The sequence below is a fragment of the Melospiza melodia genome, chromosome 12, assembly GCF_035770615.1.
Source record: "Melospiza melodia melodia isolate bMelMel2 chromosome 12, bMelMel2.pri, whole genome shotgun sequence".
Classification (NCBI taxonomy): domain Eukaryota; kingdom Metazoa; phylum Chordata; class Aves; order Passeriformes; family Passerellidae; genus Melospiza; species Melospiza melodia.
Window position 1 is genome coordinate 13,334,805 of NC_086205.1, and position 27,870 is coordinate 13,362,674.

The window sequence follows — 27,870 nt, forward strand, 5'->3', positions numbered from 1 at the left end:
TCCTTGCAGTAGCTGAAAAATCCAGGCATGAAATCATGTTTTCCAGCTATGCTTTTTGTCATATTTATGGTCTCTTTGGTAAAATCAAAAGAATGCACTTCTGTGTAATGGGGCATAGTTTGAATGGGGCACAGTAACCATCACACCATAAAATTTAGGGTTGGGCTGCCTGATTACAAAAGCATGTCCTCACTCCAGCCTTTGCACAATGCAGCTGTTTAAATCACCGGGAATTTAAAATTGGAGTCACTTGAGAACTAAAATTGCATGTGATGGCAAAATGGAAGAAGATATTAAGTTTGGGCTGCCAATTTCAAAGCAATTTCTAGAAGTCTGAGAGCTTACTGATAAAATTATGAGATGAAGAACATGCAGCAGTCATTAAGCTCCTTCCCTTTTGCTTGCATCATGAGATTTCTTATCCCAACACTTTACTGTGGGACTCCTTGGATTTAGAAACAGGTACCAACAAACGAGAACAGGATAATGAGATTTTTGATGGATGGAGCCTTTAACTCCTGCTGGTTTTCTCCTGAGACATGCTCTCTGCTACTGCTCACTGGAACATTAATAAATGTTCATCTATTACTGTGTTGGACTAAACCTTGCAATCCCTATTTGGTTTAAAAATGCTCATGATGTGACAATCCCATGTAAATTTCCAAGTACAACACGCTATTGTAATGACCACCCTCCTTTTCCTTAAGATGAGCCTGGAGAGTCCTCCTGGGAAACCTCACTGCAGTCTTCCAGTACTTGAAGGGAGCTTATAAAAAAGATACAGAAACTTTTTACACAGGCAGAGAATGCTGGGAATGCTTTTTAACTAAAAGAGGAGAGATTTAGATTTGATGTTAGGAAGAAATTCTTCTCTGGGAGGGTGGTGAGCACTGGCAGATTCCTTGGAGAAGCTGTGGATGCCCCATCCCTGGAAGTGTCCAGGGCCATGTTAGTTGGGGCCCTGAGCAACCTGGTCTAGTGGAAAGTGTCCCTGTCCATGGCAGGAAGTTGGAACTAAATTATATTTAAGGTCTCTTCAACGAAGTAATTTATGAATTGATGCTGAGGAAGATTTGTGCCATGGCTTGGTTTGGGCAGTGGAGCCACCTCTGATCACACTATCTCTGTCAGGTGGATGGGACCTGGCCAATCCCCACAACATCTCTTCCCTCTAGGGGCATGAGACAGAAAGAAGGGGAGGTAACATCTCACCAGACACTCTAAGTTACAATAATTGCATTGTTATAAGAAACTACAGGGGCTTTTTTTTTTTTTCCCTTGTATTTTTCATACTCCCCCACAGAAGCACCCAAACCGTGTGAGCTGCAAGGACACTCAGGATGACATGTGACTCATTAAAACTCAATAAATGCAGGTTTAATAACATGCTTTTGCTGCTTTTCCTAATTTCAAATGCTAAATAGCCCTATATCTTTTTCGCAAGGTAATTCCCAGTTTTCCAAAAAAGAGAGAAGACCACACTTCCCCACCCAAATATTACATACTGAAAAATTAATCATTAATTTTTATCAGAAATATGTAAGAAAAATAATGTGATTATCAGAGCTAATGCCAAATCACTGTCTCCTCAGGATGATGTCTCAGAGGTCTCCAGATCTCATGCCAAAGCATCAGTTATCTCCCATGCAGGGCAGTTTCTGCAGGGCAAAGTCCATTGCAGAATCTGTCCCTCACTGTTTCCTGAAGCTACTCACACACTTTCCACAGGAAATGCAGTTTAAGGATAACCAGACACCATTGCAAGTCTGTTCCTTCTGGTTTTCCTATACTAATAAACCCTCAGCCCTGTTGCCAACAAAATGTCAGTAAATTCAATCGCTTCCAAAACCCTGTGTTAACTGTGGGGCATCTGCAACAGCACAGGGATGAGCAGAGCAATCCTCCTTCTTTACAACCTCAAAACTGTTTTCTTTGGAAATGAGTGGAAAGCCATTGACGAACCAGAGCATCACAGAGAAATAAGGGTACAACAATTCTTTCTCTTTAGCTGTTAAGTGATTGTAGAATTTTTTTCCATGTTTGCAGCTATTGTTTTTCTTTCTCCTCTCTATTAAATCTGGGTGTATAGTACTTCAGATTGTTTTGATTTCCACCTGTATGAAATTTACACACATCTTGACATGACTTAATATGCAAGAACAGAGTTAATTCTCTGTTTTACCTGATTAACTCCACTGAACTGATCACACTTGCTTTTCTCTTTGGCTAAGATGTACACAGCTGCTCATCTAGAGCATACAAATTATCTCATAGCCTAGTTATGCTGCTGACACAAGGTCATGAAAAATGTGCCAACAAAACAGAATCCCCAGTGCTCCAGCAGACAACAACGGACCTCATATTTCACTATAACTTGGCAATTAAGTTGGAAGAAATACCTCAGGAGAGGAGCCATTCTCCAGGATTTCAAGCAGAACAAACCGCTGCTGCTGAATTAGCTGAGACCCACTGCAGCGTGCAGGCAGAATGTGAACCATGCTGAAATTCTCTGTTCTTAACCTTTATAACAGCATAAATTAGGATTCCTGTAAGTAAGGCACAGGGAATGCTGAGATCTGCTGCACAAAACCGTGCTCAGGACAGCTCAGCATCACCTCCCCCGGCAAGCAGCTGCAGCGCCATGGCCTGCCAGGCTCCCCGGCCTGCGGCCTGGCTGGGCTGTGGGGACACCCCAGAGCCAGAGGTGGCAGGGCTGGCCTGTGGGGAATCCCAGAGCCAGGGCTGACAGGGCTGGCCTGAGGGAGCACCCCATAGCCAGGGCTGACAGGGCTGGCCTGTGGGGCACCCCACAGCCATGGGGTGACAGGGCTGTGCTGTGAGGCACCCCACAGCCATAGGGTGACAGGGCTGTGCTGTGAGGCACCCCACAGCCAGCGGTGACAGGGCTGGCTTGTGAGGGCACCCCACAGCCAGGGGTGACAAGGATGGCCTGTGAGGTCACCCCACAGCCAGGGGTGACAGGGCTGGCTTGTGAGGGCACCCCACAGCCAGGGGTGACAAGGATGGCCTGTGAGGTCACCCCACAGCCAGGGGTGACAGGGCTGGCTTGTGAGGGCACCCCACAGCCAGGGGTGACAGGGCTGTCCTGTGAGGGCACCAAACAACCAGGCGTGACAGGGCTGGCCTGGTCCCACTACGTTCCTCTGCCCACTCCTGGCTGGTTCCCCAGACACACGTGAGCCCACAGGGACCATCCCCCTGACACCAAGGCATGAATGACCTGAGACAGGACAGAGGTGGATGCAGCCCAGCAGAGACCTGTAATGCGCTAATTATCAAACGCTGGGCAATTCCTGGCAGTTAAACTTCTGCAGACTGCAGGAAGGAGCCTTTCCCTCCCTGCTCAGCACAGCCCAGTGCATTATCATCCACACACTTCCACAGCACTGGTAAGGAACAATGTATTTTTCTGACAGGCCACACAAATTTAATCAGAGCACGCTACCTGCAGAAGACACTGCAATGGCCCAGGGAGCAGAGCAGGGTTCATTGGAAGTGACAGCCACCTCCTCACAGGGACACCACGGACAAGCAGAGCAGGACAGCCAGGCTGGGGCAGAGCAGTGGGTGCAGGGATCCCGCAGCTCCTCGCACACAGACCTGCTTCCAGCTCATCCCAGGTCATTCCTCTGCTACTCAATAGCAAGGACTGCTAGAAACAGGGAAGGGAGGCACAAATGCTGCTAGTCTGTGTGGCCAGAGCTGACTTGAAAAGATATAAAGAAACTTACCTGGAAACCCCAGAGAAAATCAAGTCCCAGCCCATTTAGGAGAGCCCGGGTAGATATGAAGCATGGTCTATTAGTCAAGCACAGTTTCAGATTTCACCTGTTCCTGCATTGGAAGAGGTCTGACATATTTTATGGATACAAAAATATCTTGCAGTTGACTATCATCATTTAACCTCATTTTTCCTTTCTAGAAGAGTTTCCTTTGAAGTTCCTCTGTGTATTTCATTATTGTCTTGGGATCTGGAAAAGCTGTTGTTACTTGAAACCATGAGATCTGGAATCCATTAAAGATGAGACTGAGCCAGGGAGCGCTGGCATGGTACTGAGCACTCAACCACAACAATTTAACCCAACTGTGCAAGAAAACCTTGATTAATTATATCCTCAGTAATTATGTCTAAAACTATTTCTACTCTCTAAATGAGAGGTAACTAAATTGAAATAACAAATTTGAAATAGGAATAGCACACTTTTCCACATTCACATGACCTATATAAACTGTATAAAATTACAATTCACTAAGAATGAAATCTACTCCTGTCCATCTTTCTCAGAAAATCTATACTGCCCGCAGGAAAACATACCAGCCACATGATGCATTATTCATGGGATTATAATGTCTCCTCTTTTTCTGAGAGCAATAAGATTTGCAGGAAAATAACAGAGTATGTAAAGCACAATGCAAATCAAAGCCTAACAGGTAAAAGTTACCAGCTAGTGCTATCTTCCCACTTCAATGGTGGAAGTTGGGAAGGAGAGAGATGCTCCAGTCTGCACAGTAACCGCCCCCTGAGGAAGGGACATTCTGGGGAAGGATGATTCTGCATCATGTGACAGGTACAGCAATTAAGAGTCACTCCTTTGCCATCAGAGCTGGGACCTTGCTGTGCCCTCCCATCCTCTCCATCAGGATTACCAGCCCATTGCCAGTTCATCCCATTTGCAGCACAGTCAGCATGTGCAGCATCCCACCTGTGTTTCCAACACATCTCTTAACTCTTTTTCAGAGAAGGCACCGCAGCAGACAAGGTAACAGCTCTCCAATCGTACACTTATTTTCAGAAAATCATTGTATCTGCTTTAACAGCCTCAATCACAATTAATTACAATCCTAACTGCAGAAATTCTCAGAGCACTTACAATGAACCGCAGCCACACAAGAGAGGTCTTACCAAACTTCAAGGAAATCAAAGCAGATATTGCACTGCAGCACAGGGGCACAGTACCAGTGTCTGTATCCTGCTGGGGTGGGAGTGACCACCTCCCTGGAAAACCTGGCCTTTCCCCAGCCAACCATGATCAATGGCACATTGAGAGAGAGGAAGCATTTTAATGGAGTTCAACAAAAAAGGAAAAAGGAACTTTTAAAAACACCCTGTATCTGTTTAAAATTATATTAGAAGAAAGGTACAATGAGTGTTTCTACTTTCACTAAAGGATATATTCTTTTACTGTAAACTCTGGTCTACAGGACAACAATCATACATTTAAGTTATCACTTCAAATTATGCACAAATTAATAACTCACTGCCACAGGGAAAAATGAGCCTAACCATGTATCATTCTTAGAGCAGCTAATTGGGCATGGAGTGGGATAGCTCTGGTGGTAAGTGGTAAATAATGCATATGGTACATCAAATTTTGCATGCAGGTAGACAATTTAATTTGTTTCCTACTGTAAAAGGGAGAACCTTTTAATAAGTAAAACATTCATCTCAAGACTAACATACAAGACTGCCTTCACCCATCCACCTACTGTTACACATGTCCATCATACACAGGATATTTAACAAGGATCATGTTTCAAGGTGTGTATGGATATGTATGAACAGATATATCCATACATGTGTATACAGACACACAGAGAACCCTACAATTAAAATAAAATTCTGTGAATTCACTGACACAGAAGTCTCAAAACTTCCGAGAATAACATATTTAAAGTTTCCTAAGAGACTGATAAGGGGTTGCCACTTAGGTATCAAACACTTCTCAATCACATACCATTTATCTGTAAGTTTTAGGAAAATTAAATGAAAGTCATTGGCAAAATCCAACTGCTTTTTCATGTAAAACTGAAGTCATTCCCTACAGAAAAGCTAAGGAGTGGAACCAGCTGCAGAGGGTTTTGTTTTGGGGAGGTTTTTTTTTGTCTTTTTGGTTATTTCTTCTTTTTTTTTTTTTTAACAAAACAAAACATTCAGCTGTGTTTCGGAGCCTTTCAGTTTAAACATGAAAGAAATTACTCTCTGCCTTTCTCCATCCCCCTGGGCTAGAACCCCCATGCACATCTAAGCAATTCTCATGCAATCTATGCTCACTAGTGCGGAGTGTTACTCTCCCCATGGCACAACTACCATTCACTCACAGCTCCACAGAAGACTTGGTAGGAACAGAAGATACTTAGACTTCAGAGCTTGAAAACAGAACAAATTCATTCTATACAGAGTAACAGTTTACCTTTCTTAAGGTAGTTAGAAAAATAGTGAAAATCCCCTTGGCATAACCATGGTGATGTTATGTAGTGGTGTTGAGGTGTAACGACCTAAATGCTTTTTCCACACTCCTAATAACACACAGACACTCAGATCCCTTCCACTCTCCCCTAGAAGCACAAGAGGGAAATAAATCCTTCACATGTTTTCCTGGCTGACACTGAAGGAACTCATCAACCCACAGCGGGATGCAGTGAGATCCAAAACTGGACTCTTTGAGTTGAACAGGAATGACTTTAGCCAACTGGAAATTACTCTTGATGGAAACTTTGTGATTTTTCTTCTCCAGCAGATTAATTGAAGTTTAACTTGATATTTCATTCCAGTATCTACTGGCAACTGATAATCAGTGATAACTGCTATGCTAGCAATTCACGATTTAAAGCATTTCTCCTTCTTGCAAATGGCATCACACATTTGGAATTGATAATGCAGAGAGATTTGGCCTGAATTCCAAATTATCTAAGGATCCAAACTCATGATAGTGATTATTTTTCAAATCTCATGTTTTCAAAGACAAACTGCAGTTCACATTCCCTAATATTCTCTTGCATGTTTGAACTATTAGAAAACAGCTGGTTCATGTTTCAAAGGGTCTGATTTTCTAATAAAAGGACTAGAATTTTCTCCTTTATATTTTATTTTTTCATGCAAAATTCTCAGCTAATCCACAGCCTCAATGTCATATAGTGAGGGACCCAAAATTGGACACAACACTCTTGAGGTGCAGCCTCACCAGGGCCCAGCACTGGGGGACAGTCACTGCCCCGGTGCTGCTGCCACACCACTGCTGACCAGATTTCTGTGCAGTTCTACTCTGGCCTGGACTGGAGGGTGAGAGGGGCAGACTGTGTCAGCCAGAAAGATCACACCCACCCCATGACAGGAAGACATCCCACTCTCCTAATTATTTTCTCCAGAAATGGAAATCCCAAACTCAAACCACCCAGTGCAGTTCTCTGTACAGCTGGCAGGAGGCACCTCAGCCCAGTGTGAGGTGGGGGCTGGGAATCTCCTGCCCCTTCCACACTCCAGCAGCCCTTGGCCAAGACCTGGGGCTCACACACGAACCCCTCTGCTGTCAGCAGGGACATCTGGGTGAGAGGACGGAATGAGGGATTCCACACACCCATTCATAGCAGCAGCTTTAGTGGCAGAGCATCCAAACAAGTCAGGAAACTAACATATAAATACAGCTCTGAGCAAAAGAAAATAATTTGTTAAAAGTTGAAGGAAATTTGGCTAATTCTTCCTTTGATCAAAAAGGCAACTATATACACAGCAGGACTGCCTTTGATCAAAAAGGCAACTATATACACAGCAGAACCCAGATTTTTTTTTTTTTTTTGACCAGCATATAGCCCATACATGACTCCCCACTTCCCAGTACACATTGTGGGAAGAAAAAGAGAAATAATTTTTTAGATCTGTATTTGGAAACACAGAGTCATTCAAAAATTCAGAGAAAAATTTGAAGCTGCCAGCATGGTGGTGTATTCCCCATCCTGCCATCAAATGCCCTACCTGAACCATGCTGTGATTTCTATAAGGAAGGCAATACTGCTCCCACTCAGCAGAGTTCATTTCAACTGGTCAGGTTGGGAGTGGGGGTATCTCTGCCACCTCCTGCTAAGCAAAAGTTATAAATCATGTCCCCAGTCCACAAAGTAAAAAAAAAAAAAAACAACCTCCAACCAACCAAACAAAAAACCCAAAATCCAAAATAACCAACAAAACCAGCCAACCAACCAACAAAAACCACAAAAAACCCAACAAACAACCAACCAAAACACACAACCCCCTCATAACCAAAACAAAACCTCACAGCAATAATTAACCTAAATATTGAAAAGAAAATAATATTAAAATGTTAACAGCAATTCCCATGAAGACTGATGTAATAATTAAATGGAAATAAATTAACATTTTTGTTCCACTAAATGAAATAAACACAGAACCCACACACACAAAACCACATAGTTTATATTGGAAAGACAGCTTAAAACTAACAAGGTTTAGCTCAAAACTTTTTTTTATTAAAGTATGAATGCATTTATGCTGGAGAACAGTTTACATACATTGTAAAGCAACAAGCATATTTTCAAGAGGTGTGGGCCCTCCTCAATACATCTCCATGCTCAATCTACATGCTTTACCACTGGACTCACACATACACTCTCACATACAAACACAGAGACACAAAACACAGACACAGAGCTATCTGCTTGGATTAGCTTTCTTTTAAGGCTTCTGTAAGGTGCCCTAGTGCCCCTAACATTACCATAATTACAAACAAAATTGTACAAAGGAGCAGCATTACTTGCAAACTATTGATCTGCTCTCAGCCTTAAAAAATATCAAGTGAAACAAGTTTTTCCTTTATTTGAGTTTTATTAAACATCTGCATTTAAGAAAGGCATGACTGTATATCTGTGAACAAGGAAAGATATGGGAATCTTAACATGAGGTTCTCAACCAGAACAGCTGTTCAAACCTGACTCCTAAGGGACAATTTCCTTAGATCTTTCCAGTGAGGCAGCCCTGTGTGGTGAGACGCTGCCAGCTCCATCCCACCAGGGCCGCTCGCCCAGCGATGCGGAAAGGGGGACACAGAGCGGTGCCCACCGTGCTCGGATCTCGTCACACCTGAGGCTGATGAGAAGTCACAGTTCTAACACTGACACACCCAAGCGTCCCTCAGCTCTTCCCAGCGGGCCCCCTCCTGTGGAGCACATCAGGGTAGGATAATGCACAGACAGCAGGGCTGACTTGCTGAACCCCCAGCCACCAGGGAGTATTTCTGCCCACCCCTTTTTGGTATCCTGCAGTACATAGTCTGAAACTGCAACTACTGGTGTTGGGTGAAAGACATGGCAGCCAGTACATTAAGAAAATAGGTACAATGAATAAAATAAAGGATAGCATATGATATAATGTGTACATACAAGCATCTTTCATTTTTTATCTGTGAAATGTGAATTAACTGCAGAATGCCAGGCCATTAGTCTAAAAGGCTGCATATGGCTGTCTTAGCCTACGTATGGTCAAAGGATCTGTGTGATGCATCATAGGGAAAGATTCTTCAGGAACCATTAGGGCTTTCCAGGCCTACTTGCTCTTGTGCATCAGCATCAGCCTGCAGCTAGGAATGCCAGAGAAGCAACTAATAAAATTGCCTGACCAGTCCCATAAGACAAACAGGAATGACTGCACTTCATGGTATGTACCTGAACTACAGAGACAAGAAAGGGACAGTGATGGGAGGGTGACAGAGGTGGGGGAGGGAGATCTTCTTCTCACTTTTACAACAGCAGCAGATTTCAATGCAATGTAATTACTTTAATAATGCATATCTGTAGGTACCAAATTGCTCTTCTGATTTAAAAAGGTGGTCAGACAAGTGTTTGGCAGTCCTTTCATTACCCAGTTTCAATTGTTGCTTATTCATCTATCAGCTCTCATTCCCTAAGCCATTTCTGCCTTTGCTGAACTGTGAATGACTTCAGTCAGCCATCATCAGATTCAAATTCATGAGACACTTCCTCCGATGAGCTGTTCCTGTGGATCCGGCCATCGCTTTTCATGCTGTGAAAAGTCTTCTTAAATGCCTCCATCATGGCGTGGGCCAGCTTCTTGGCCTCCAGCTTGCTCTCACACTCCACAGCGTGGCAGTCCATCTGGTAGGACAGGTCATCGTTGATCTCCCGATAGACCCAGGCGAAGATGTTTGGGCTGACGTTGTGGTCAGCAGTGCAGTAGGCTATACGTGCTACCTGAAAGGTATCCATGTGCACTGTCGCCTCGCCTTTGAGGTCCAGATGATGCAGCCAGACTTGGAAAGGGCGAATTTCCAGAAGGGCATTAGCTGGGTAAACATCCTCCCTGGTGAGCGTGTGCTTCTTCCACAATTCAATGACTGGTTTTTCTGTGCAGCCTGACAAAAATTGCATCCCTGTTGTGGAAACCTTACCCAAATATGTAACCTGCAAAGAAGAACAAAGATAGGTGAAAACACAGAGCAGACTCTGGTGGTACTTTCTGCCATCCCAGGGAGTTCCATTGGGGAAATAAAAGCACACACCTCCCCTCACAAACTCCCCGATTTCAGCATCATTTTCAGTAAAACAGTTTTCAAACTGCTTTCCAAATATTTGCTTTTGCAAATGCTGACTTCACCATTCCAACCCAGAGATTAAAAATGCCCAAGTGTCTGAGTTTCAAGGCATTCCACTTTCTTCACCTCCCCTAGAAAGCCCAGCTTGAGAGCCCATGACTACCCCTAAGCTCATCTTAGCAAGGGCAAGTGCCACTGGAGCAGGTCCCAGGTAGCTGTGATGCAAACCACATCTTTTTTTTTCCTTCATACTTTATTCAGATGATTTTCTGTATCATATTTCAAATATTAGTATTAGGGAGATGGAGACATTCTCAGTTTGATAATGCAAGGCTGCAGGGGGTCTGAAAAGCGTGATCACACAGTAGAGGATTTTAAACTGAATGTTTCTTTTCCAAAATGATCCTGTTCTTCCACCACTTTGTCTACTTCTACTTAAGTATTAAGCCAGGAATAGCTCAAAGCTGTTCAAAACTTTATCTTTGAGCAGGGCTGAGATATTTATTACATCAATTTAAGAAAATATGCTGTTAAAAAATCTAGTAATAAATCTACCTAAGTTTAATCACATCATCTCTCTCCTTTCTTGTCTAGTACTTTTGAGTAATACCCTGTTAGGCAATCAGCACAGGAAAGCAAGGTGGTTTTAGTGCCTTTACAGAAATTTGTTCACCAAATATCAAATTCACTAGAAGGTCCACATCAAAATTCTGTATTAAGCCTGTGCAGAAACATTCCCCTAAATCTCTGCAGCTACTAATGAGGCATCTTTCCACTTACAGTTGAATGGAAGATTATTTTATCTGGGAAAAGGGATTTTCTCTAGGAAAGACAGGTCAATGCCACATAAATGCAATTATGCAGATTATTCTATTTATTGCTGTTGTCAGGATGGTGCATTTAAGAACAGCTGCATGAAAGCAAAATTGTTCCTCATTTATCTCCTGCAGCAGTAACTGATTGAGACAGAATCTTTTACCCCTTGCTTGATGTCTTAGAACCTCTACATTTTACTCAAGGCATTTGGAGGAAAAAAGTAATCACATGCACTTTTCAAACTAATTTCTTCAAAATTCTGCATTAAACACACAGTATAGGTTATTTCTATGTTGTAAATGTGTTAAGAAATGTATAGAAAAAACAAGGAATTTCCACATTTAAGCACATTAAAAAATCATAACCACAAGAAATATGGGATTTGGAATCCATGCAAACAGTTTTCCACAAGAAAAATATTTTGCTGCAAGTTTCACACGTTTTGTTAAACTCAGAGGCCTAAATTAAGCCATAATTAAGGAAAAAGCTCACAAAACTTTATTGGAAGTCTGTGCGGCTTAATCACGCTTGCCAAAAAAGCAATTTCCTAGCACTAACATTTCAAAATGGGAAGTCTTATTCTTTGCCTATAAATATTCATGATTTGCACTGGGAATATGTTGAATCTTATAAAGCTTTGTATTTTTTTTGGAACAGTGGGAAACAACAGCTAGAACAGTTAACAAGGCAAGACCTACCAGTGTTTTGCCTTATTTTATTTTATTTTATTAGTGATGAGAGTTGAGTTCCCTAAAGTACTGTAGAAAAACTTAAAAGAAAACCTCAGAGTTCACAGTGCCAACTAAACACATACAAACAGCACATCCAGGACCAAAGAGGAATGTGTCTACAGCATACTGGGGGGTATTTCAACATATATCCAAAGTCAGATTGCTTTGAATGGAGCAAGATCATTGTGCAAATTTGCACATTCAATATATTCTCCAAAGGTTCGCTCAGCACTGCTTCATACTCACAAGCCAACTAACAAAAGACAAACACTGTAACCTGACACTTGGGGTCAAATTCAAAGCCCATTGCAGCATTACAAGTCCTTCACTAACTACCAAGAGATTTGCACAAAGATTTTAAACCCCGACGAACAGCGACGAACAGCGAAATAGCCTCTTGCTCATGCACTTTGTCACTGGTCAAACACAGCTTTGAATCCCTGGCTGCAGGAGAGAGCTGCCACCACGGCAAACATTTTATCCCCCCAGCTGCTGTTTGGAGAAGCCCAGAGTCACCTGGAGACCACAGAAATCAGCATCTCTCATGGGTGCACAAGAGGGGATGCAGGGAATTGTTTCACTGCTGGCTTGTCCTAAAGAGGAAGCTGCTGCCAGCTCGTGAGCTGCCCTGAGGAGCAGCACGAGCATGGGGAGAGGGGAGGAAAGCAAAGGCAACTCCACTCCTCAGTCAGTGTTGCTGAGCTCTGTGCTGCAAATTCACCCCAACACACAGCATCAGCTTCTGAGCATGGACGACTCCCAAGTGATGCTCCAACACCTTCAGCAGCCAAGGAGCAAAATCAGAGCAAGTTGTCACACAGCAGCATAAATTGAATTTAATGTTCTCTGTTCCTCTGCAGCAGCTAGCTGCAACCTCCTGTTGGCCATCAATCAGTGTGTGTGGCCTGCATAAGAGTGAAGCTCCAAAAAATAATGGACTTCCCTAAAATAAAGCAGTTGTATTTTAAGAAAAAAAAAAAAAAGCAGCGAATTACTCTTTAAGCAGCCAATGCAAAAGTAACTAATAATAAGGATGGAATTCTGGCTTGTTTACCAAAATGGGATGTACTGGTCTGATTTACTGTCCCAGTTCTGTCACGGTATAACTGTGTAGGAACCTCTGGAAAGTTGCGTGTTTTAACATCACTTTGAACCTCCATTATATAAATCTCCTTTTCCTTTGAGGACACATCCATAAATATTTATAAGGTGCTTAGACATTACAATAAGGAGTTCACAGAAAAGAATAAACAAAACCTCAACTTTAAAGTTTCTCCTGCGCTGTGTCTTATATAGAAACATCTACACCTACTAGTGCTGTTACTTTTTGGTTTTTAAAATGAATTATCCTTTTTTTTCCTAGTTGAGACACAAGCATTTGACAAGAGTAGCATCACTGAAGCTCTTGGTGAAGACAGATGTCTAACATTTCATCACAGCATGGTCCCCTGCCAAAACAGAACAGGGATACAGGGGCTGGGGAGACTCCTCCACCCTTTGACTCACAGAAAGGTGCTTCTCCCTGAGCTCAGAATCACAAGGTTATTCCACAAGCAGTGCTCCCTCCATTTTGGCTCCTGCCTTGACACATCTCACAGCACACTCACCTTTGTTTAAACGCTCAGAAACCCCTGACCACACTATTACAGTGAAGCTAGTACAGTACAACCACCTTCCTTTTCAATTTCCAAGTCTGCCAACCAAGGGTCAAAGAACAGATAATCCCTTTCATTATCAGTTGCAAAAGAAAGCTATTTTGAGGCAAAAATTCCCACTGGTGGTCTTTCCCAGTAAAATCATTGATATCTCATCAGTGTGAAGCCAGCAGGTACTATAAAAAATGACCCCAAAAACCCCCAGAATTTCATCTTTAATAATCGTAAGACTGAGATGTGAAGGGCACAGAAAGGCATTAGTAGTAGCAGTAGTGATGTTGTTACAGCTATCATTGCACATAGGAAAACACACTGAAGTGCCTGAACAGCATCAACTCCACAGCTTTACTGACCAGAGAGTGATCATTGACAAAGACAAGCAAGGCCACAGTGCAGGCTGAAAGGCACATCTGTGATAATACAGCTCTGACCACCAGCAAAAGTTCACCAGGACTCAATAATGCTTTTTCTTCCTCTGAAACTCTGGAACTCACTTGGCAGCAAACATTAGTCCAGGAAAATTACTTACTTGTGCAAGTGTGGCATGTCCAATAGCAAGTGTCATCATATACACAGTGAGGCCAGGACCTTTATTCCCTCCCCTCTAGGGTTGTTAAGCACTGGAACAAGCTGCCTGGGGAAGTGGTGGAGTCACCATCCCGGGAAGTGTTCAAGAAACAACTGGTCATGGCACAAAATGCCATGGTTTTTAGTTGACAAGGTGGTGTTTGGTCAAAGTTGGATTTGATGATATTGGAAGTTTTCTCCAATCTTGATTCTCATAATTCTATGATTCTAGTCTCAGTGCAAGGCAGAGTAGCTACAGGTTGGTGGCAACAAGTAAATTATGATGCTGTTGCAGCCTTTACTTATTTTGGACACTATTTTAAGGGAGAAAAGGAAAGCAAATTCAGCTCAATGCCACTGTGTTAACCTTAAGCAGTGAAGGCATCTCCTATCATATTTTCTACCAGGGATAAGAGTGTATTTCTTTATGGCCGTTTTAGTCCTTTGTGTGCTCCATCTGTTCCAAAAATTTCTAGAAGATACATATATCTCACAAAAATTTCTTGTGCATGTTAAAAATTATCCACATTCTTTCCTGCCCTTCTATGGCAAATTTCATCCTCTGGCAAGCCACTGTCACCAAGCATGACATAAAATACTCTTGAGGCTTCACCACCTCTATGCTTGCAAGCATCCAAACATTTTGTAAAAGCCAAGATGTTCTGAAGAGCTCCTTATTTCACCCTAGAGATTTGCCAACACCAGTGTCAGTGTCTGGCAAAACTGTCCTCAATTGAAAAATGCTGTGCCTTTGCCCTTTTGTAATGCAGCTACACCCATGTGACACATAGAGATGTCTCATGTCAAAGGACATGAAGAATAATTGATGTCATTTTTCATGCACTCTCCTGGAAAGACAGAAATATCTGAGTATTTTGACGTTGTTGTTTTCAGCCCCTTCAATCCAATAACATATGGTGAAAATATCTTTTAATAAATATGTTTAAGAGCTTACCAACTTTGAAAAGACAAGCAGAGCAGCTGCCATAGACATTTAAACTTCTAGCACACTATGATTTGTCAGAATTAATAAGGGGTTTTTTCTTTTCATATCCTTTTCATACTCTTTCATCATTGATCTCACATTTTTCACTTGCAATTCATAGCAGATAAAGAGCAGCTTAGCTCCTGCATGTGTCTCTCTGATCTCAGATGTGACTCCCCAATGGATCATATATATCTATACTGCCCCTACCTCACAAGCCTCACTTGGGCACCTGAAGTTAGGCAGTCATTTGACTTTTTCTCCTTCTGTTCCTTATCCCCAGCCCACAGACTATCAGTGCTCCAAGAAATCAGATCCAAGTTGTAAAGACCCGTAATTACTGCATTACATGAGGACAGATGCTCTCTTGGCACAGGAGCTTGGCACAGGGACACATACAGGACTCTCAGCTCTCTCACTATTCAAGACCATGATCAAAAGATCATATATAAAATTAACTCCGTATTTATTTAATATATGTATTTCTTCCATACTATATAAGGAGGGTCTTTGTCAGCAAAATCAACACAGAAAATGGAAAAAAAAAATAGATCACTGACCTTCAGCTAGCAGGTATTTACTCTGCATATTTGCAGTCACTAGAGGATCTTGAATCTTGTGCAATCTTAGTAGTAGGTGACTGTCTCTTTTGTTTATCAGTGTTTTAAAATAAACATTCCTTTAGCCTCAAATTTGGTCTAGTTGCTACTGATTATGTTTGATCAAGACAGTTTGCCTCACTTAAATGTGAGGCAAGCAGAGGTAATGAGACATTTTCTTCCTGAGAACACAACTGCTCCTGTGGCACCTTCAGGATACGTGGCGATGAAGAAAGTGCCTGTAAGGGTCTGTGCTAAGATGCACAGGTACAGACCCTCCAGTCAGCAAGCAAACCATCACAATCATGGAGACATCAGGGTTGGGAGAGACCTTTAAGATCAAAATCCACTCAGCACCACCACTGCAACCCCTGCACCACTGCACCACTTCACCCAGCACCAGATCCAGACACCCTTAAACACCTCCAGGGATAACAACTCCACCATCTCCCTGGAAAACCTGTCCAATGGCTGAAGCTTGTCAGTTCATCCCAGCCAAGCCAAGAAACACCAGCCCAAAGATCAGGTAAACCTGCAGAAGTTTTAAAGAATAATGCAGAGGAGATTGGAAGAACAGCAGCCAAAAGCAGGTTTAGAAGGACGTATGCATGTCTTGTTGAAAATTGCTGCAAGAACACATACATGGAGATGCTCCCTGCGTTTGCAGCACAAAAGCAGATGCAAGATGAGAAAGTTCAGGCACATATTGTCACAGCCAGGACACAGCAAGCTTCATCTCCACATCATCACAAGATCTGGGAACCTCTGCAAGAAGTTGCTACTCAGGAAACTTGTGTTCAACTTCACTGCAATGACAGTGTGCCCAAAGCCCCCAGCGGCACCTCCAAGCTGAGTGGCTGGGGAGAATCAGGGCTCACCAAAGAGTCGCAGATTTGATGGCTGAAACTAGTTTTTCTTTTATCCTCAGTGGAGCTGGAATACAAATGGGACAGGCCTTCAGCATGCTGTCCAACAGCTTGGTAAGTCCTGGCACAGCTTTCATGACAATAAAAGCAGATTTAGCTGTAGAGTCATTTTCAACATCTTTAATTAACACATCCAGCTCCAGGCACAGCAGGAGTGCTCTGTGCTGGACAGGGTAGCCGTCTCACCACACCAGCTCAGCTCTCCTCAGCCTAAAGCACAGTGACTCAGCCTCAGGCTGGCAGCTTGGGATTTAGAGCCAAAAGCTGCTTTTTGGCTCTGAAGGAAAAACAAAAATATCCCAGACATTCCACTGGATCACTGAGCAAATATCATGAACTCCATTCAAGCAACATTTGCTTAAGACCTAAAAAATAACTCAGTCAAGTAAAAAGGCTCACAGTTTCCCTCTGCCTGTCACTGCTTCCTCACACACACTGCCTGTGTCCAGCCAAAGACTTGCAGCACGAACACAAGGGTCTTTGTGGGAATGGCAGGGCTCCTCAGCACAAAGAAATACACAGTAAATGCAATAATGTGGCTTACAGAAATATGTGAAGAACTGTTTTATTTTTGAGACAAAATTCAGAGGGAGAACAGACAGAGCTAGGCAACTATTTAGTGGAAAATAACCATCAACTCTTAGGGCTGCCCACTGGATTAGGAGAGAAAAAAAAAATTCATCAGTAGTTAATGTCTGATTTATTCCAAGGAATCAAAGGATAGCTCCAGAAAAAGCTGGAAGTATCAGCACCTCTTCAGCAGTTAAGTCAACAGCATCTGACTCCTTTTGCAGGACCAAGGCTGAACTTATGTCTTACAGTCATGATACAATTCCCCCTTGAAAACAAAAATAATAAACAAGCCCAGCAAGAAATCCATTTGGCTCTTTACATCTTCAGAACTCCTAAGGAAAAACAACTGCTGGTCAGCAGCTGCTCCAGTTGTCCATCTGTCCCCACAGCCAGGCTCACAGCAGCCCTTTGCAGGTGCTTTTATTTTCCCATGTGTTTCTCAGCTGTGACCATGCAGCAGATCCTGCCTTAGAAGCCCCCCAGGAAGGGGTCACCACACAAGTAAGGCATAAAGGGACAGCACAGAATAGTCACTTTGGATATAGTTCCCCAACTAAATGCCTTTGAAGGACAGAAGAGCTTTCATTTTCAGTCCATCATTGTTCTTTCAGGTTTTACAGCCCCCATGCTTCTCAGAAGCTGCAGCAAGCAAAGGAGTAGGGAGAGCTGGGGCACTGTGAAAATACCTTTTCTTGAAAAATGCTCTTCCCCAGTAGAAAGAAAAACATAATACCAATTTCAGTGCTGCTGCTTCTGAAGTTACCTAGGAAAGCCCTTTAACATGGCAGCAGGCAGAACAGGTGAGTTACTGTGATCCAGAGTGGGTGTCCCAACATCCAGTCCAGGGCAGCATCTCAGGAATGGGGCTTCTCTGAGGGCAGAGCTCACCCAAGAAGAACTACTAATTTTTCAAGCCCTATGCAGGACAAACACTCCAGGCACTGCAGATGACTGGCATCAAAGTGCAGGGCACATCTGAGATAATATCCCAACTCTGAGTAAGACACCAAAAGCACACAGACATCTCAGAACCCCTCTTCATAGCTAAATAAACCTCTCATCCTCCCAGAGGAGAGCTCTGCCAGGCCTCGCACTGATGGCAGTTGAGGAGAGGAACAGAAGACAACATGCAGAATGCCCACAGGAGTGAACCCTCCTTACCCTACCTGATCAGCCCCATCAGCAACACTACCCCACACTGCTCAAGGAGGACGGGGGAAAACACATCAGCATTTGGCAAGTTTAAGATTTAATATATAAATAAACCTACTGGAAGAGAAAAAATTTACCCTTGATGGCTTAATTTATAAGCTCTGAGAGGAAAAAAAGCCAACCAGAAAAGGTCCACTGAGTCCACAGGCCAAACAGCCAGTGTGGGGTAAATAAAGCAGTGAGCCAAACTCTCCTGGAATAGAATCCTGAGAAGCACAACCATCCAAGCTTTTCACCTTTCATTACATCAGGCTGCTGCTCAGCAAGTCTTTTTATAAACTACCCCAGGTATTAGAATACTGCCTTCAGTTAGATCTAAGGGCATCTAACTTATATCCAGTGACCAGGAGTCTCTGCCTCACCAGCAAAATAGTTAACCAAGCCCAAATACAACCTCAGCAAGAGCCAGCTCTGCTCCCTGCAGCCTCCCATTAGCAACAAAAGGATCGCCTCTTGCATTTCATTCTCCACTGGACAGGAAGCTCTTTTTGTGGTTTGGCTTGCAGGGATGAATCTGAAATGAAATCAAGTGGAACTGGCAAACTGCAGTGAGCTTGCAGTCAGAGACTCTTCGGTCCTGGTGTGAGTGGAAGATTTACGCTGCACTATTTAAAACTCAAGAAATCAATTTCATTCTAGCAGCAATTTAAAAATGTTTTTGTGCAAGACATAACTGAATGAACAAATACATCCATCACACACAACCTCAGCAGGGCTGCTGGACACCCTATTGTACAAGTCAATGATTACTTTTATTCCCAAATATCTTCTTTATGTTGCTATTTAGATCACTTTCCTCCTTTGTCTCCTTTCATTGCCTCATGTAACTTCCTCTCTCGCTACTCAGTTACTGCTGGGTTGAAATTAATACTTGGATAAGCCAGTTCATTTCCCATTGTCCTTCAGGAGTCTTCACAGGCAAAGAGAGAGAGGTGGAGGCAGCCAGGAAGGTGAGAAAACCAACCCACTCTGTAGCCATTATTGCAATTTCTGGAAGTTTCCTTCACACAGAGTCCTTCCAAAACCTTTCCTCTGCTACCTCAAAACCTTCTCACTGAGAATATCCCTTCTGCCAGGAGAGTGTGGCATAAATTTGCATGACCACAATGCCCCTGCAGGCAGACACCTACCTTGATGTTTATGTACAAAGTACACACAAACCTCTTTCACTACACATTCTTTATTCACATGAGGTTGAAACCAAACACGGAAATCTGATTAAGCACCTCATCATGTTTCAGAAAGCTTTTTAGTCCTGGGCTCCTCACAGCTATTGTCTCATGGTAGAGGGAAGGAGCCCATGGACACAGAGGGGAGCAGACTGTTCGCTTTTACTTTGTTCCCCTTCCTTTCCAACCCACAGAAAATTCACTTTGGCATCAGTCCTACAGAAACTTTTGTACCTCATGGAGCATGCAATGAGGGAGTATAAGAACAGTTATGACTTCAGCCACCTTTTCCATGGAGGCATGTGTATTTTACATACTCTCCAAGACTTTGGGCACTGAAGTACTTCCAGAAAGCCACAGAGAATTCACGTTTTTCACTATCATTCATGAGTAAGAGATCTGTCCTCAAGGTTCCCTTCTTTATGCATTCCCCAGGAGATCCTTGTGTTTCTCCTTTAGTTCTTGCCTTCAAAAGAAGATGCCAAGTAATAAAATTGAACAAAACCTCTGTTACTAAGAAATTCAGTTCTGGAGACCAAAAATCTCAACTGCACTTAATTCCTGGCACAACTTGACAACACCTGAAATTAAGAACAAAAGGGAAGGGAGCCAACTTCAGGAATCACTGGAGATGACTAAAAATTTGGATTGTATATCAAAGGAAGTGTCAGCTCTACACTGCAGGAAGAACAGAAGTAATGTTCATAAAATTATTTCAATTCTTCCTCCCCCAAGTGCTATAAGACCAGTACCATTCAAAAAAAGAGAAAAAATAACAAAACAAACTACAGAGACTCCCAGAAATAGCAGTATTTGGTCCTTCTCCTATCATTCACACACTGCAAATGAAACACATTCCCTGAGGAGTACAGGGAACACAGAAATATCAACCCCATACAAATGTAATTGTACCCACATCCCGCAAAGTCTCTGATTAAAATACTCTGTCATTACTTCTACATCTCCTTCATGAATCATTATGTGAAATGAGTTCCATGACTTAACAAGACCCTCTGAGATTCCTCCCGCTCTCAAAAATTTTAGCATCTCCAGGAAAAGTCTTGTTTGAAGGCTGGAGAAGAAGAAATACAGTGCCTACACTGGGATGGAGCACTTACACTGCAGCAATGAAAAACAGACCTTGCACATTTCAACTTAATAAAAAGCACTAAATACATTATGAAGAAGAAAATATAGTTAAACAACTCTTTTTCTTGCCAAATGAGTCCTTAGATAAATATGTCTGATTTATCACTTGTTTGTGTTATCAAATTCTGGATCCAGACCACGGCAACACAGGCTCCACACATACAAGAAAGAATACAACCTCACTGCCTCTAAGGTTTATCACACTGTATTACAATTAAACCAGAAATTTCCCACTCAACAATGCAAGAGTATGTTAGCAGACTAAACAGAAGACTTTAAAGGAATAAATACATCCCAAAGAGTATAATGATGGAAGACAACAGTGCCATACAGTTTTTAATTCATTTCCAAAGCCATGGTTCACAGTGCCTCCAAGGTCCTGTTTTCACAATGGATTTAGTGCTTGCCTGTGTCTTCAGTACGGTCACTTTGCATTTAGATAATGTTTTTCCAACCAGCACAGAAGGACCTGAAAGTGATCCTTAGGCCTTGTGAGTGACCTGGGTATTCATCAGGCTCTCTGGGCTCCAGAGATGCTCATCTCCTGCAAATTCCTCTCTGCATCAGGAGGCTTTTCACAGTGTCACAGAGGGAGCCTCCTTCCTTTTAAGCTGATTAATTCAATCACAGTGCCACCCAAGCACCTCTCCCAGAAAAGGTACATTGCCTCCAACCCAATCTCTTGGCTGTATTTCACCTCTAAGGTGACAAGCCTGCAAAGCAGCCAAAAATGCAGCCCTTAACCACCTGCAGCAAAACTGAGACATGGGGATTTCTATAGTGCTAATTTCAGCCAAGATGAAAGGAAGCACTGAACCTAGGATGGGAGAGCCTAGAAAGCAGCACTCCAAAGTGGAGGACTGTCTGGAGGAAAGAAGGGGATAGGGGCAAAGGTCCTCCTCTCTGGGGACAGCTCTGCTTATCACTGCTGCAATTTATGTCATCTATTACAGCAGCTTGCCCCAGAAGCATTCAGATGGTTGCAGGTCAGACTGATCACTATTCACACCAGTTGTACAGCAAGCTCCTAGAAGCTCCCTTCATATCCACAGTTCATTTCTCTGTATTGCAGAGGTCGTGGCTTTAACAAAGGGCAGAAAATTAATTTTCATAGATTCCACTGACCCTGAAGTTGACTTTGCAAAGAGAAAATCTATAGCGAGTAGCCCTGCTGTTGATCTGTTTGATAAAGGACAATCTGGTGCAAATTTTTGAGCTCTATGGAAAAAAGATACTTATGAAAATAAAGAAATCCTTCACTGTTTTTTCACAGTTACCATCTTTATGCAGTAATGAATACCAGCAGCTAAAAACATCATAATTCTATTTTCTACCTTCCAGTTTGCAGCCTGGCAGTCACTGGGCCATTACCAAACCCTAGGGAGTGGAGAGCCCACCAGGGACTTTGCCACTGACACTCAGATACCTTTACCCAGCTGCTGCTTGGCCTAACCAGGGACAGAGGGCGAGCCCTGGATAAAGCAACACTGACTCTGAAATGGCTCTTCAGCATGACAACAGAACTAAAGAATTCATAAAGAATTTAACATTACAGGATTACAACACAGGATGCCTATAACATTCTCCTGAAGCAAAATCCATTGTGTAGCACAATAAGCTCAAGGAGGTCTCACCACCTAAAAATCAACATGTGGCTATGACTCCAATACATAGATGGTAAAAATCTCAGAACTCTTGTGATTTTTTTTCTATATAAGCAATTACTTCAACATTTTCCATTAACCAGGTGTTTCCCAGCTCTGTAACAAGCAGAAACTCAGTCCCGTTTATCATCATCCTAGAGTAACAATTTTCAATATAGTTTTTAAAATTATTTAATAGAATAAGCAAATCTTTTAAGAGCTTAATAGCCCTTGATCATATCAAACGAAGAGTACAACTAGTGCATAATATTTTCTCCAGCACTTTCAGGATCAGACAGAAAGGAACAATAAAGAAGAATAAAGAAGCAGTGTCTGAACTGGCCAAGCCAGGAATAACTGCTCACAGAGGACGGTTTCTCTTCCCCAGAGACAAGGAACCAAATACTTCCAGGCATTTCAAGAAAGCCCATGGGTTGGGAGTGCTCTCCCCCTTTGCTTTGACATATTGACAGAGAGATTTTCAAAAGAGCAAGGACAGCAACACGTGTCAAGCATTTTAAGAAAAGGTGACCATTCTCTCAGTATCTAAAAATGCAGGCAGACATTTGGCAAGAGAAATTAGTGTGTGCATTAACAAATAAAGAATCACTCATCATGTAAAGCTCTGTAGCTTTCCCCATGTAGCCCAAAGAAGCAGTGTTCCTGTTCCCAGGGAGCCTGATCCAGCACTGGTATGAGACACTGAGACATGGCTGTACTTGTACTTTTACACAAGGATTAGAGCCTCTGCTAAGCCTCTCCTAACACTCATTTCCCACCAAAGCTGTTATTATTCTGGTTAAATGGTTTTAAATAGAAAATGCCATATATTTTAGGTTATTTATGCATGAGCTTAAATATGACAGCACAATAGAAAGCAAACAGCATTTTGGGTAAGAAAGAATTTACTTTATGCAAAAATACAGATATTTACAGTACAAGCACAGACTACATAATTTGTTTCCTATTATCTGCCTCTAGCCTTCCACTCTTTTCTTCTGCTGCCTCCTCATCAAAACAAATTGGTATCTCTTGTTGGGCCGAAACCAAGCAGAAGATCCTTTAATTACAGTGCAAATCCACAAACAGCATTAAGGTTCAAGCCATGTACGCAAAAATCAAATCTGAAGAGACCAACCTAGCTATTCCTGGGAAGAAATCTTATTTACAAGAAAGCATACTGTATCGACAACAAATTCATGGGGGGGACAAAACCCACAACAACAACAACAAAAAAACCCTGCACTGTTTCTTACTCCAGGCAAGAGCAGCCAACACATGATGTTTCTTTGTAGGATCTTGTTTACCTTTTGTTTTTCAAGGAGAAAAAGCTGAAATGAAGGTTAGTCCCCTCCTGAAAAAACAATTACTGCGGCAGACAATATAGATGTAATTTTTCTTCATGTTTGTTGTTAGCAAGGTCAGATATTTAATTTTTTTAAAGTAGTTATAAAACAACAGCCTCTCCCTTTCTCACAAAAGCACCAGAAAGATTATAAAAATCTCCACATTAAAATCAACTACAGCAAAAATAAGGCAGCCCCTCCCATGGCAGCAAGATCATGCAACTGCAGCACAGCTCCTGTGGGGATGAACTCGTAACACCCAGAAATGGCATTAATGCATCATATCGTAATGCCTGTCACAGCCCTGGGTTCCTATGGCCCCAAATTGTTCAGCAGTGCAAACAGACAGCTTCCTCTCTGCATCCTTAAAGTGACACTCTGCTATTCTAATAGGCTATGACAGACATATATATGTACTGCAAAATAACTCTATTGAATTATTTATAACACTTTTCTTCTTAAAGAAGCATTTAGCAAGCTGTATCATTAAAATATAACCAGCAGCTGCCTACATGGCCCTGTATATGCCAAATTCAGAGTTTAAAAGAGGTGATGAATGGCATTACTGAGGGAAACTGCAAGGGCAATTTATGAGGGAGCAGTGCAATTAACAGAACAGAAATTGGGCTCCAGCAGCCACACTCAGAGTGCTATTCCTGCAAAAAGAGACACAGCTTTCCAATGAGTGCAGTCCTTGAGACACTGCCTCATTGACAGCACAGTGTCATTAGAGAGGTGTCTCCCAGCACAGTGAGGGACGGGGGGAGCAGTGGCCTCGCACCACCTCCACACCCAGACTCTTGGCAGAGCAAGTTCTGGCTACATAAACACTCAAGAATAAACAAATACAGACGACAGGCACATATGAAGCAAGATAACTCCACTACCTTCTCGCATCTGCTTTCCTTCCTGCCTGCCATTTGCTCTGCTTCCAACCTTTGCTCCCGGCAAAGGGCAATCCTGGCAATGGACAAGCGCCTCTCTCACCCCCCAGCACTGCCTGCACTGAAGGCTGATGGAAGGAGCTGCCTGGACACAGCCCAGGCAGAGTGTGGAACCTATAGAAACTACAACTTCATCTAGGGAAGACTGGAAATGTGTGGAACAGATAAAGAACCACAACATGACCTGGAGAAAGCTCTTGGGAGATATGCAGCTGTTTTGAGGGTGGATTGCAAACCAGAGCACACCTGTCACAGGGAAGTGCATGGATGTCCCTGGATAATCCATAAAGACACTCCTGTGCTCCTTACATCAGTCAAATATAGCTCATGTGATCAGGAACCAATGACTAGAATGAGCACTGTAAGGTTCACCCAGACATTTTTAATTTAAGATACCAGGATGAAATTTTAGAAGGTGAGCAGAAGAAATTCCATGGAGTGATCCAAAAAGTGCATCTCAAGGGTGGGTCATACAGTAGAGGATACCAGCCAGAAAGGCTAATAAAAACAGATAAGCTGTGAGATCCCAGCAGAACTGCCACCTGCGCTCTCTTGGAGGGGGTCCAAAATGATGACAGTACGGTACCACAGGCCAAAGCAAAATCTACTCTCCGTTATATCAGGCTGCTGCCCTTTGGAAAAACACATAACCAGCACAGCTAGGTTTAGCTAGAGAGAATTTTAGAGAAGGCAAAAATCACTTTGGCTACTACTTATAGATTGGGTTTGGACTCGCATTAAGAACTGTCTGGAAGACATCATGAAACCAAATATTGCTCTTTGATGTAGAGTCCAAACTGCTCTGGAGTTTCTTGTTAAAATGAAAAACTTTATTCCTTTTATGCTTTAGGCAAAGGAGACATAATGTCCTTCACACTTTCCAGCTAACGCTTAAAACTCTTACACAGCTCTATGTCAGGTATAACTAAAATCTAATTAAATCAAGGATGCAATGGCAAGAGCAGGCTTCATCTTGCTTGCATTTTTCTCCAATTCTAGCAACTAAGCTGCCACCTTCAGGCACCTACTTCTTTTCTGAAAGGAAAATTAAGTAAGCACACACTGTAAAAGAACAGAAGAGAATTTTTTATCCAAGAGTGTTCAGCAAGTGTAGAAAAGGAGATAGAGCTCCAGACTTTGCCAAATGGCACAATCATCTAAAGCCTGGAAAAATTCTGAATCAACAAAAGACTAACACAAATCCTTCCATATAAATGGCTAAAGACACATGGAGCAGCTTTCACAACACTCAAACACCTTGACTTAGGTACATGTACAGTCATTCTCCTTTTTCACTACCTAACCATTATAAGGAATGCAAACTCTTGGAATCACAGTTTCTTCCACTTACATGTGCACTTCTCAGCAGATGATTCTCAGATGAACAAAGCCCTAATCACTCCTGAAGGACATTATCACATGCGTAGCACTGCCAAATCACCCAACACCTCATATTCTGAAATCACAGTGAATTCTCAGTTGAAAGGAGCTATAGCTCATCACAACAGATGATCAGCTTGAAGTTATTAAGAAAATGGTGGGGTTTGTGGTGGGGGTTTTTTAACTAAAAAAAGACAGACTGGTGTCCAACTCTTTAAGAGCAAAGCAACAGAGAACAGGAATCTAGCAAGATCACAGAGCAGAACTGACCTTGGGGTTCCCAGTGTTCCCTGTCAGCCCATGTGAATTTACTGGATGCTTTGGCAGCAGAGCACAGCACTGGTGTTCCCTGCCCCTTCTGAGTGACTTCATGTAAAACAGCAACAGCTTAAAACCAGAAGAGAATTCTGACACCCTTGAACAAGAGACAGCATAAAAGCTGGCCAGAAGAAAACCAAGGCCAGAGCTGGGGGCCGGCCGTGGTAACTCTCATGAGGTAAAACACACATTCCTGCTAGCAAATGAAAGAGGGAAACAAAATCTCTTCTCAGCAAAAGCAGTAGTAATACCTTTCCAAAAACTGAGTCCTGTGATAGATCTGACAAGACCATATCATACCAAGATAAGCCAGCCGATAAAATGACTCGAAGCAACTGCAAAAGCCTGGCTCTGGTTCATGACTCAAATACCAAATAATTATATGGACGAGTATCTGAGGAATTTCATCCTGCCCCAGGTTATTCCCAGCCACTGCCTAACAGGAAGGTTGTTTCAAGTTTGACCCACTCTGCACTTGGTCACCAGCATTTGTGATGTGGAAGAAACAAACTCAATTTTAAGCTCTGGCACAGAGCACAGGAAGCAGAAATATAGCGGCCAGCAGAGTCTCCTGGGCACTGATGTCTGTCATTTGAAGCAATCCCTGGTTTTAAATTATGTGAAGCCTTTCAGATGTTTAGTCCATCACCTCTGTCTTCAGCAGCACAGTCCATGGTCACTCACATCAAAGGTGTCTGAAATGGAAATCTGGAAAGCTCACAGATTCCTGACAAAAACCTTAAAAAAGGCTTTAAAAAAGGTTTTCAGTGAGGAAATCTGTGTTTAGCACATAGAACCAGATGCTGATACACCACGTTTATGCAGAGCACAGTATATATTGAGGTCACACGGGAAAATGGGAGGGTACTACTACAGTATCTCCCAAAAGAGATGAAAGGAAAGTTGTGGTGCCATAGTGTGAGTAAGAGCCAGTAGCCAAGATAAATACTCTGCTTGTCCCTAATGTGGCTCAGGCACCATAGTAATAGGTGTAATTGCACCAAAACTGAACACGGTCAAAATTCATTCTGCTGGCTCATAAAGTCTTCCAGCATGATGAAGCCCCTTGGAAAGGAAAGCTCATGGTCACAAAGACCATGACACATTTGATTGGGCAAGCTAGATTAGTGAATTGAGTTCAGAGAAGTTATTGTGCAAGGCATGAGATCACTCTAAGATGACAGAGGAGGCAAAAAAAGGGGAAAAGACATTGTATACTAATACAGCAAACAACAATATCTGGAATCCCAAGAAGTCAGAGAAAGTATCTACCATCACCAGTGCACTTAACATAAAAGAATCAAAGATTACTGAAAATATCAAGTTAACAGAAAATACAACTGACATTTGCAGGCAAAAATGAAAAACCAACACCAAAAAAAGTAAGAAAGCTGAAACTGAAACTTCAGTCCTGGTCTGATGTGGCCTGCCATCACAGGAAGGTGACATTTAAAAGACTGTTTTGAGAAAGCTGGATGATGTCTGTGCCCAATGCC

The 27,870-nt window shown here is 42.5% G+C and overlaps 1 protein-coding gene across 2 annotated transcripts in view; it reads right to left on the reverse strand.

Moving 5' to 3' along the window:
- Nucleotides 1-8,261: 8,261 nt before the first annotated feature.
- Nucleotides 8,262-27,870, reverse strand: part of PID1 (phosphotyrosine interaction domain containing 1) — an 85,062-nt gene continuing 65,453 nt past the window's right edge. For both annotated transcript variants that reach the window (XM_063166861.1, XM_063166862.1), the window contains exon 3: nucleotides 8,262-10,230. In XM_063166861.1, coding sequence (XP_063022931.1) covers nucleotides 9,754-10,230 — 477 coding nt within the window. In that variant the 3' untranslated portion in view covers nucleotides 8,262-9,753. The remainder of the gene's footprint in view (nucleotides 10,231-27,870) is intronic.